We start from the raw sequence: 12,447 nt of genomic DNA, 5'->3' as shown, positions 1-12,447 counted from the left end.
GTCTGGAGGTACTTGGTACAGAGCTTTTCAGAGGAATGCTAAAGCTTTAATGCACTGATCTACAGCTGAGAAGAGATTGCCTGGAGGTGTGGGAGGAAACACTCCCTTTCACAAAGGGAAAGCAATATTTTTCTGTCACTTATGGGTCAGCCATTAATAGGTACTTAAGGCTGTATTCAGCAGCATACTGTTAATGGTCCACAATGGATGGACTTGAGCACTTAAGGAGAAATAAGACACCAGCCTTTTGAATGTAGCCTGCTGATAACTGTTGTGTTAATCATTGGCCACTCCAGCTTATTGCACTGTCTCCAGGCTCTTAAAGGCTGACTGCAGTTGCTGGAGATGGTTATTTTTCTGAGAAGAAATTCCAGTTGACTCAGGTTCAAGAGGCAATACAAAGTAGAAATACCTGCTAAACCCCTCAGGGTTTTGTTGCATTGGTAACCTCAATCACCTGAGGGTTATTCCACATAGTTGCTTAGATTTGAAAAATATCAGGAATGTTGTGAGTTTTCAAGCAGACATGACCAGTGCAGTGCTTGCTTGTATCCCTCTGGGGACAAAAGGGAGGGTTAAACTGTTGAAGGAGAATTTTTCAGTTTTGCCCCCCCTTTATTTTTTTTTCTCCTTTCCCTTCCCTAAACCAGTAGCAGCTTTGTGAATGGGCAGCCATTCCCATTTATCATGGACTGAGGCTTGTTAAGGATATTGATTGCAGTGTCTCCTATCTCTACTCCAGAGCAACTGCACGGGTGACCTTCTCTTGGCTTAAGAGGGAGGAGGGGGAAGGTGGTGATTAGTAGATGCCGGTTTTGTACATCTTTAATTAGCAAACGGATCATGGCTAGATTGGCTCTTAGAGCTCTGAGAAATACTCTTAAACAGATATTTCTGTAGGCAGCAGTGCATGTTAGTCCTGCTTTACTAGACTTATCTGAAACTTAAAATGATTACTTACTTCCTGTTGCCCTAATGGGATAATTGCATCTGGGTGGCAAAATGAAAGGCTCAAAGTATGAAGTGACTAGGTTGGCTGCAAGACAAGTTGAAGTTTACAGGTGCCTCAGCAGCTAGTATTGAGTAACTTTTATCTAAGCATTTTTAATAATGACTTTGCATCAACTGAGTCATCAAAAATTTAATAGTTGGTTCCTTGTGAGGACTGAAGTTGCCCACTCTTGTTGACACAACTGCTTATTTTTTTAGTAGTAAATTCTTAAAGACTAATTTCTGTGCTTATCTTTAAATTGCAAGACTATATCATCACCTTAGTGGGGTCTCGGCTTGTGGAAGTGTAGCATATTTTGTGTTCTGTTCTGAGAATACAATCAATAAAATGCTTACTGCTTAGGAAACTCATGTAGGTAGTTGAGTGCTTTTCATGTAAACTGTGCTTTTCATAATTATTATTAACTAAACCAACAGCCAACCTCCCCATTCCCAACTGATCTAAAAGCAAAGCTTTCTTTTGTTCTAACACAAGGATGTAATAGCTTGCTATAAAGGACTTTGAGAAGTCCTTTGCAAGTGAAAAAGGAGATGTAATACTTTTCTCTGGTGGCCTTCCTGTCTTTTGGCCCACAATGTCTGCTGCTTGAGCATATCAGAAGCTTTGCAGTAGTCCTCAACAGCTTTGATGCTTTTGTTTATTTCCTTTTCATGCTAATAATAATTCAACTGATTAATTGAATTTACTTAGGGTTATATTCATGGTTATATGGCAGCTTTTATCTTGCATGCTTTCAGCTTGTCCAGAAGTTGAATTTTATCTGACCCTGCCAGCTGCTGGAGAGCAAGTGCCCTTTGTTTTTAAAAGGTACTCCATAAATACTGTAAAATGGGACAGAGGAAGTATGGAAGTCTGACTTCAGTCTGAATTGGCACTCAAGCGTTGCAATTTCTTGCAGAGTGGGGAGGGAAGGAATGAGAGGATCCCTGTCACAGCTGTCTTTTTCTCTTGCTCATAGAATGTGTTGAAGAAGAGAGACCAAGTTCAAGCGGAGTATGAAGCAAAACTGGAAGCTGTAGCCTTGAAAAAAGAGGAACGCCCAAAGGTTAGCACTTCAAACTGAAGTCTTGAAAAACAGCTTGCACTTACATTACTACATGAGTAGAATGGAGAAACAGAACTTGCTTTGTCTGGCTTTGGTGGCTTCTTTGCAGCATAAGCAATTTTTGGCAGAACAGATGCTTGTTGTTGGCAAGCTGGTGTGAAATTAAGACCTAGGTATGAACATACATAACCTGTCTAGCAACTTCTGTACAGCTGATCTCCCACCATGCAGAGCAGGATGTCTCTGACCTGTGTAACACAGGTATAACAGCCAGGAACCAGTTGGAGTGTTCAGTGACCTAGACTGAAGCAGTGGTAGAACATTCCGTAGTGATTTAGCAGTATGTCAGTTAGCTAGTTAAGGTGCCAGCCCTGGCACTGCTGAACTGTACTGAAGGATACCTCTTTTGACTGTGGAAGACTCCATACTTTGCCCCTTCTCGGGAGCTGTTCCTGTCTGATGCTGAACAGACACAGCAGATGTTATTGGGTGACAGTTTTTAGCTGGGCTTCATGCAGAAGCAAAGCTGTGAACTGGTGTGCTTGTGCTGCCACCTGCTTTCTGCATGAAGCAGTGCGCAAGAGCCCCACCTTACATCAATGCAGTTCTAACCAACAATGACAGCAGGTTACATTTCCTTCCTCTGCTTGGGGTTTTTTGGTTCCCCTTCAGTTTTCATTAACCTTACACGAGATATAAAGTGCTTAAAAACTATTAATTACCTTAAAATTTTGTTTAAGCTACTGAGTTGCAAATTCTGTCCTGGGAAGCTGCAGCTTTGTGAAGAAAGGTATTTACATTCCTGAATTGCACTGGTGCATGTGCAGACACTGCTTTTATGATGCTTGTGGAGACTTAGCTGGAGTTCATTGCTGTTGCTTGTTAATTAGAGCATATGTGACCCATTTGCTGGTACCTGGGTTGTCCCTGTAGCTCTAAACTTTTGTACAGCACTCTCAGCCTGAGCTGGTGGAGAGCTGGCTCTGAGAAAGATTTTTTTTTTTTTTTTTTTTATTTATTTATTTTTATTTTTGTTATGCTTTCAGATCTTGTTAGTTCGCAAGTGTCCTGCTTCTTCTAACTTAATTGGGTTGGGAAATCATGTGTGGTTTAGCTTCCAGGCTTCATGACTCTTGATAGTCTATCCTTTCCCGTTAAGATAGCAGAGTACTTACAAATCTGATGCAAGGCATACTTGGCTTGAAAGAAAGAAGCATCATCTAAACGTTCCAGCCAATGGCTTCGTAGGTCTTGTCTGAAGCCTGTGAGAGAGCTTCGTATCTGTAGTTGCAGCAGAGTGGATTCTGTAGCCATAAGTATAGTGCTCAGAGAGGGTAGAGGAATTCTATAGCTACTGAACCCCCAAGCTACCTGTAGTGTACATCTGGTTGTGTGAATCAAGTGGTACTCAAATCCCATGAATACGAAGGAGGTGCTTCCTGTGTCTCAGCACAGCTTTATTGGAAGAGAAGAGATGCAGGACCTTCTCTGAGCGCAGTACTTCAGTGATCAGCTGTAATCCACATCTGGGAAAGAGCCAGAGTTGACATGTCTCTGCCTAAATTGCGTACCTTGCCAAAATGCAAGGTGGTAGTACACCTGTAACTTCCAATGCTGTTACACATGAAAAGCTTCTTACGTAGTCTATTCATCCTCTTCCTTCTTTCCTTCATGGCCTTTAAAGAAAAAGGGAGCTCCCTGAAAGTATCAGAACATATCAGAGAAGCCACTACAAACATCTGCAAAACATTCTTCATTCTACCTTTGCCTCTGTGCAAGTTACAGCTTCTAGAGCAGAAGTTCACTCCTCACATTGGAGGATAAATGATAAATGATAAAAGATGCTAAACTACAGGGATTTCCTCTTCTGAGACCATGGGCTTAGTCTGCATGTCCTTACAGGCTCCCTGTCTGTGTGGACCATGCGGCACAGCGAGAAGGGCAAGAAAGGTGCTTATGGCTTTTCTTCTTGAAGGAACATTTTTAAATTGTTCTGGTAATATACATGATGTTAGTTAAAACACAAGCAAAGAACGCCAGTTTCTTTGACCAAAAGTGCATCTGTCGTGGGCCAGTGACTACTGTCATAATCTGTTTAAATCTCTACCTAGGCTTGCAGTAGGCTGTCCTTCAAGATTTCTTACACTGATTTTGTGTCCACTGTTGAGCCCAGAGGCCCATGAGCCCATCCACAATCAAAATCCTTTGCACTTTGATTTTTTATTTTTTTTTTCAGGCAGCCTGTAAGGTTGAAAGTGGAAGCTAGAAACTAGGGACTTAGGAATTTTATTCTGCCATAGCTGATCACTGCTGTTTGTGTACTACAGCTGAGAGAGAACACTGAGGTTTCTTATTCAGCTCTTTGGAGAAACCTAAATGTTTGTTGTTTGTACAACAATTTGCTAGTGTAAATTGGGAAATGCCTAGTGCAATGTAAATGGGAAATAGGAGAGAAAACTTGCACTGGAGCTGTAGCCAAGCTAATTATTTGAGAACTAGGAACTCAGCCTAGGCACCCAGCACTTACACCAAATAGTTTTCCTCTTTATGTGCCTCTTGAAAATTCTTTCTCAGTCTGCCTCCATATCTAGCGTAGAAATGGACAGGCATAACTGCCTACCACCTCAAACAACAGAGAACAAATTAGGCAATCTAGTCTCACTAATATGGAACTGGGGCTTTTCTCCTTGCAGTCATAACTGACTTTATTCAGGGTAACTTGTGGACTGTTAACTTACCCTTTCCTCTGTAGTTTTGCTGAGTGAGATTTGAGATAATTCAGCAGTCTAGAATTCTCAATGTCAGTTTCACTCTTTTTTTTTTTTTTTTTTTTTTTTGCTGCAGGTACCCACAGATGTTGAGAAATGTCAAGATCGAGTAGAGTGTTTCAATGCTGACCTGAAAGCAGATATGGAGAGATGGCAGAACAACAAAAGACAAGACTTTAGGCAGCTACTCATGGGGATGGCAGATAAAAACATCCAGTACTACGAGAAGGTATGTAGCACTTAGCATTAGCAAAGGACTAAGAATAGTTTGAATTCTTCTGAGAGGATGGTTGATAATTCTTCAGGAAATCTTTGCACTGTCTTGAAGAAAAGAATCTTGGACATGTAAATCAGTTCTCTAGTTCTGTGGAAGCTGCTCTTTGTCAGCAGCTTACTGTAATCTGTTACTGAGTTGCTTGTCATGCTCAAGTGTGAGGCTAGCAGTCTTCAGCAAGGCAGGCCTGTAACAGTATTTCATCCTGGGTGCCTTCATTCTTGCACTGAAAAAATTACTGAGCAGCAGTAGTGGTGATGAAAAAGACCAAAATTGCATGTTCCAGTAATAATACCAAACTAGAAAATCTCTTGATTCTGCCTTTTAGATCCAAACTACACGGGTTAATGTATATCCATGGACCCACCTGGTATGTGTAAATGGTTCTCATCTCTGTCCCTTTGTGCATAGTTTTGTCCCTTGTATGCTAGTCCTGGAAATACCTAGTCAGGCGCCTCTGCACTTTTTCAGTTGGTGCATGTGTGCCTGAGGTTCAGTGTCAGACTATTTTAAGTGGAGGGGCTTTGACATTTGACTGCATATGCTGCTAATCTAGTTTTCCTTCCTGCTAGATCAGTGCTGCCCAATGCAACGGTTGATACATTAAGCCTTTCTAGTATTATGCATGGTGACATACTTGAACTTCGTGCCTATTGCTCTTTTCCATATTTGCTTTACAAACTTTTCTGTCTTACCACAAAGATGTGAATTTCTACTAGAAACAATTTGTCTGCCTAGCTGAAAGCTGTGGTGTTCTTCAGTTTAAAAGAGTATAGATGGATATTTGGAAATTGTGGATATTCTGATGATTTTTAACAGCTTGGACCAGCTGTTGACTTTGGAAAGCTTAGATTTGTTTTCCCCATTTGGGAACTGCACCTGTTGTTTCTGAATGCTTTCTTGCTGTTTGAGATTGGTTTACTTCTTTTCCTTCTGTATTAACCTATGAAGATCTAGCTAGCCTTTCTTGAACTTTCATTTTATTGGTCTGGGAGGATTGGTTAAAAGTTACAGGAACGAATGTGTAATCTGTTTTTTAAATCTTTATTTCTTTCTTCAGTGCCTTACGGCGTGGGAGTCAGTTATACCACTATTGCAAGACAAGCCAGAGACCAAATAAGTACCACCTCCATGGACAGTCTAGCACTTCTATGCTCAGTACCACTAGACATACTGGAACTGTATGAAGGACTCCTTTTGTCAACTGAAATGCCAGCTGCACTTAAGCTGGAACAGATGCTTTGAAAATTAGTTTAATTTTTTTTCCTCACTTTCTCTGTTTAAACTGGGGTATTTTTCATCTTTTTAAGTTATCTTGAATGGTTCCTTCTTTATCCTATGGAGTGATTGGGGGTTCACAGTGAAAGCCCACGGGGATCTTGATAAAACTTACCTCTCTAGTCTGGAAGGAACTGATGAATGGAACACTGAAAAGATGAAAATACTACTGCAAGGTGCCAAATGACATCTTTTTTAACATTCTGGTTTTTTTTTGCTTATAAAAACCCCACAACATAATAATTATTCCCGTGATACACTACTCCCAAACCAATCCTTATCCTTTTTTTTTTTTTTGAATGGACAGGGAAAGGCTGGAAATTAGTATTTTCTGTTTTGTTACCGCCTATATGCTCCTTCTGGATCCAAAGGTTTCTGGAGACTTTAATGTGTGGGAGTTGGGCTGGTCCAAGACAGAACATACCAACACCACCTGGAGATAGCCCGTGATGCAAGCATGAGCTGTGGTTTTTTTGTGAGTGTGGCATGCTGTTGGTTCATTCTGAGTATCTTTGTTTACCTTGGTGCTTATGAAGTAATGTCAGTTGGCTGAAGTGTACTTGTGATGGACTTGGGGATCAGAATCAGCCTAGCTGTGAGAGCAAGTTGAACAGCTGCCTTTCAAGGCTTACGGCAATGGTGGAAGAAAGTATGAGTCTTTAGTGTATTTTCTCTAAAGGTAGCACTGGAGGTTGCATGGTAGAATTCTTTTGGTCCATGCTTTAAATGTTTGGGGTGTGGAGGCTTTTTGTGTGTTTAGTTTCTTTTTCTTTTTTGTTTCATTTTTTCCTGAACTAAAGCCACTTTGGGCTTGGTCACTTAAGGTGCCTGCTATAGTAAAGGTAAACTTTGCTTCCCTCCCCGTGCTTTTTTTTTGTTTTGGTTGTTTTTGGTTTTGTTAGTTTTTTTGGGGTTTTTTGTTGGGTTTTTTTTTAAATTTTGGTTTGGTGGTTGCTTTGGGTTTTGTTTAGTCCTTTTTTTTTTTCGTCCCAGAAGCCAAAAAGTGTCAAATGCTTGCTTCCTCCACGCATCATTGTGTGTGAAACTTGCCTTAAACAGGTTGGTGGAAGTAGATGCCCTATTAGATGCACAGTGTTTGTATCTGTCTATTGAACCACACGGCAAGTCTTTTAAAACTACTTTTGGTACAGATCTATTTTCTTAGTAGTTTTTATTGACCTTTAGAAATGTAACTGCTTCTGCAAGTCCCTTTTTTTTTTTTGTTTTTCCTCTTGCAGTCCGACATCGAGTAAATGCCTGCTTTTTGTTAATGACCTTTGGAATGCTGCCATGATTCCCAGGCTCCCAGAGTCTTGGTTTAACAGCATGCTGATAAATCCTTTTTAACCATCCTAAGTGAGGCAGCTTGGGGCTAATATCAGTGTAATACTTGGATTTTGGGGAATAAATAACTCTTGAGTGCTTACTTCTAGCTGCTGTGTTCTCTTCTGACAACCTATCAGGTACTGGTCTGTTTGGACTTTATCCCATCATAAACACCAAGTAAAACTGAAGTTCCCCTGCTCAGCATGGTGGATTTATAGCAACTCTCAAGATGAGGTATTGCAGCAACGTGGTAACTCTTAGGCTAATGAGATGCTCTTGGTGCAGAAGTCAAGTTTAAGACATTTTAAGAGGTCTTCCTTTTTGACTTGGCCTTGACAACTGTGTGGTACTAAACTATGCTTGCTGGTTTAAGCTCACAGTTTGCCAGTATACACTTACTTGCTGTAAATGAGAACTCTCCTTTAAGTTGCTGTTAGGTCCAGAATGACAAACTACTCTTGTGCAAGGAAGTGCTTAAGAGGACCTTCTTGAAGCAGTAAAACCAGGTGTTTTCCTCAATCTTCCTATTCTAAAATAAGCACTTATGTACTGTTTAACAGTCTGACCTTCAGGGTTACAGTCTTCCCTATTTCCCACAGAGATCAACATGCCTTTTTGAGCTGGTTCCTTTGTGGTAAATGTAATTTTGTAGTTGATTCTGAAACATCACTGGGAATGAAGCAAAATGTAATTTGAACTAGTATTTAGACAAGTCTTCCCTTCACCTTTAAAAAAAGTGAAAGATGAGTAGAAAGAATGGTGGTGATATGTGACATCATAGCTGTTCATGAGAAGCATAATGGACAGTGGGGAGCACCAAGTGAAGCTCAAATTGATGTGTAACTTCTGAGGGTGGAGCTGTTGGAGATTGTCTTAAATTTTTTGTAATCCAATGCCACTGATCCTGCAGTATGGTTTTTAAAATAATCCTCATCCAAAGCATGTTTTGATTTCAGATAAATCCTGTTCTGGCTAAGCTGGTGAAAGGCAGGCACGCTTTGAACTTCTCTGTTGCATTATGTAGCTCTGTGGTACCTGTAGGTTGATGTGGATTTCTTACATGATGTGTAACACCAAAGCTTCTTCAGCCCCTACAACGAAGTAAAACTCAGTATTTGAAAGAGGAGTCCTTTGCAAGAATTGCTGCAGTGTAGTGGTGGGTGTCTTGGCTCGTATGTGCTATAGAGGATACTCTTACAAAGAGCTGTTGTAGATCACTAGGTAACTGGGAGAGGCTGTGTAGGGAGGATCCTGACTGAGCTTTGGGGCAGCAGTGCCGGATGGGAGAACTACAAAACATCAGGAAACTCCTGTAAGATGTAAAGAGTGACACTTGTAAAGAGTGCACTTACCTAACCTATTGTTAGTAGGAAGCTGAGATCTGAACTGTTAACAAAACTCAGACAAGTTATCCTGTAATCCTTACAGGATAGGTGTCTCTCCTTTAGATGGCCCAAACTTTGCATGTGAAAAGTAAAAGTTGTTGGTAAAGGGAAGCAAGGGTATAGTGAAGGAGCTTCATCTTTGAGTAAGTTCTTAAGTGTGCAGTCACTTAAGGTCACCATGCACACATGCACTAAAATTATGTCAAAAGTAGTTGGACCTTTTTCTGAGTCTATGTAATGTGGGTCATTCAACAGTCCTTAAATTAGCCCAGTTTCACTCGTAATCCATAGTTGGACCAAGTTCCCTCTCCGAGGACGCTCAATTCACTCCTGTCCTGGTTACTTCTATGTAATTTCTGGGATGTTTGTTTCTTATCTCAACTGTCACCAGCACAGCGAAACAGGCACTGAGATCTTGTTTTCATGCTTGATAATGAACTGCATTGTTCATATGTAGCCTTATCAGGCTCTGACTCTTGCAATAAACACAGGTGTTGAAACACCATAGCTTTTTCAGGTATCCTTTGAAAAATGAGAAGGTAATAGGTGTAGCACTAAACACACAAACTCTTCCAGTGTAACTTGTAGCAGAGAATAAACTATGGATTCTTCACTGAAGTCTACTTGGATTTTTGTCACACTGGCACTTGTGCTAAGGATAGAGTAGTGGGATATGTGGTAGGGAAGAAGCATCTGCAAAGCTCATGTGACAGAGGCTGTTCTGTGGGGGTACTGTGAGGTAGTCTTGCAGCAGTGGCTCTGTGCAGCCAGTTTGTGATGCATATTGCTTCAGGTGTTGGTCCTGCAGATAGCGAGGTACAAAAGAATTCCCTCCCAGTCTACCAAGGAGCATTCAGTGTTTTAACAGGAACTGTGTTTTTGTTAAAACTTGCACAGTTTTCCTGTTTATGATTAATGTTGCACTCTGTTTAAGAACCTGGTGCTGAAAACCACTGAGCAAAACTGCATACATTAAATTAGCTCATTAGATGTTCAGCCTTCTTAAATTCTGAAGGTAGAACAGTCTTTCCTTTGGCATATTAGCTTTCACTACAGCAACCAATAAATAGGGAAATTGGGGTCTTTTTTTTTTTTCTTCTTCTTTTTTTTTTCTTTTTAAGATAGGGGAGTTGCTATTACTTACCAAAATTTTTTTTTTTTTTTATATAACATAAAACTGGGGATCACAGGAATAAATTTGCCTTCTGGCAATGTGAATGTTGCATTTGAACAGGCAGCATTTTTGAGGAGTGCTGTTTAGCCAGCTGTATGAGATAAAGCAAAATTTAAAACTGTGCTTAGCGCTTCGTAGTCTTGGTGGAGTATCTGACTTGTACAAGTGAACTGGGCTAATTTTAAGGTTGCAGGGCTAAGGCACAGTACTTACGCTGAAAATAATACACTTTCCAAAAAGGTGTAAGTAGATCGCCCTACCTAAGTGGCATGCTAAAATACTAAAGGCTAGTCACTCTCCTAGACTACTTTGCAGGCCTTGGTATTCTATGCTTTGAAGCTAAACCATTTCCTTAAATTCTGCTGCTGGAATAAAAATCCATTCCTTCAGATCGAGCAGCAGGGTTGAAGCCAGTGCCACATTCCCACTGCACAGGGAGATAGGTTGCAGAGGGACAGTCTTACAATAGCAAACAGCCAAAGGGCTTTTGTCTTTAGTACATGAAAATAAAGCAACACCGTCCATGTTCTCTTTTTCCTCTGTGCCTGCATCCCTTTGTCCCTCCTTAAGGTTAGGAGAATTGGGCCGTCCAGGTGAAGGTAAGATGGCTATGAGTGGAGGAGGTGGACCTCATCCCCTCCTTGTTGAAAGTGTCAGTACTGGGGACCGCAATGACCAGCGCTGGCTCCTGGCCCAGACTCTTTCAGCCTGTGTAAACCCACTCACTGGAACTAGAGTGTTGCCATTCATACAATTGAAAACCAAAATGGAAGCTGTGAAAAGACTTGTCTCTCTGTGGATTAGCTTAGTAAACAGTGTAAAAATGGGAAGGAAGCTTTTGTTTCCTGCGCTCGACCAAATCTGGCAACTGTGCTCTTGTTCAGACTCGCAGGCTAGGAAATGTTGTCTTGCCTTCTGGTGCTGGCATGTTTCTATACCCTTTCATATCTCTCTGTATAAATAATACTTGTGCATTGTTTACTATGGAACTAGTATCGATGGAGAAAAACACTTTGAGGTAAAACTGTTTGTAATTCTCTATTAGTGTGTACATTTTTTTAAAAAGCTCTGTTTTGTTTACCTCAATTAACTTAATGGAATGGACCAGTAAATGTATTAAAAGATGACTCCTTTACCTAGAATAAAATTCCATTTTTGCAGCCTTCACCACTGAAGTGATGTGTCTACTTATTTTGATGGGCAGCTCACTATCTTACTGCAGGAGTACCCTTCCTTTAAGATCTAGTTATACTGCTGATCCTGTACTACATCTGGCATTACTTGAAAGTGACGGCTGGAGCTAAGGAAAGATTGCAAGTGTGTGTATGAGGGGGGAATGGGGGACAGGATTGGCAGTGACTTCCTCAGAACAAGGGGTTGCATAGTGAGTAACTGACTTCTGCTTGCTGCATCCCTGGCTAGAACTGCCTGATTCGCTTTCAGATTATTTCAGTTACTGAAGGGTTTTTAATTTGCTTTTACTTAGTCCAGGAGCTTGGAAGCCACTTAATCCTTGTTAATTCAATTAGTATGTAAGTAGACATATAATTTAAGCCCTGATGCCTCTGGAGCATGCCAGTCTTTTGAATCATGTTTGTATTTAGCTGCCAGCATCTTACACCAATTGCTGTATTGTGTGAGGTTCCTATAGGTAGGGGTTTCAATCCAGTATAAAGATTTTTATTTCTAACACAGGTTATTTAACGCTGAATATTATCCGGTATCAGTGTCCTTACACCTCTGTAAAGCCCATAGGAGTAGTGTGCTGCACTTAGCTGGTCTTAACCTGTTACAAGAGTAGTACACTCTGGTGGTGTGAGTTGAAATGCTGGTATCAGCTTTTGAGTCATAGGTGTCCTCCCATGAGCTGTGTTAAAGCACTGCTCTGGGGCAGTGTGGCAATCTCCCAGAAAACAGGGGCGTGAACATCCGTTCAGGAGTGTTTTATTGTAGGGAATTACTAAAAGTGTCTTAATCTTACATTTAATGTTTTTTACAGTGGTGTTTCTGTGCTTAGTAATCTGTGTAACATTGATTGGCCAGGCTGACACATCTTCTGTAGCAGCTGGAGAAAAAGTGTGCCCTGCTGACAACTGTGCACATGTGGCTCCTGGGCCCCTGCTTCATCAGCTGAAGGCACGGAGCCCTGAGGTTTCCTAATGAACAGATGGGAAGGAACTAATGA

The 12,447-nt window shown here is 40.9% G+C and overlaps 1 protein-coding gene across 1 annotated transcript in view; it reads left to right on the top strand.

The window, feature by feature from the left end:
* SNX30 (sorting nexin family member 30) overlaps positions 1-8,205 on the top strand; it is a gene marked incomplete at its 5' end in the record, with an annotated part of 43,070 nt that extends 34,865 nt beyond the window's left edge. Inside the window, 3 exons of the mRNA XM_080637608.1 lie at positions 1,971-2,057; positions 4,902-5,054; positions 6,160-8,205. Coding sequence (XP_080493734.1) covers positions 1,971-2,057; positions 4,902-5,054; positions 6,160-6,219 — 300 coding nt within the window. The 3' untranslated portion in view covers positions 6,220-8,205. The remainder of the gene's footprint in view (positions 1-1,970; positions 2,058-4,901; positions 5,055-6,159) is intronic.
* Positions 8,206-12,447: the final 4,242 nt, after the last annotated feature.

The sequence above is a fragment of the Psittacula echo genome (assembly GCF_963264785.1).
Source record: "Psittacula echo genome assembly, chromosome: Z".
In the NCBI taxonomy this organism is placed as follows: domain Eukaryota; kingdom Metazoa; phylum Chordata; class Aves; order Psittaciformes; family Psittacidae; genus Psittacula; species Psittacula echo.
The sequence above is the reverse complement of the archived record's forward strand: the minus strand, read 5'-3'. Positions and strand labels throughout refer to the sequence as shown.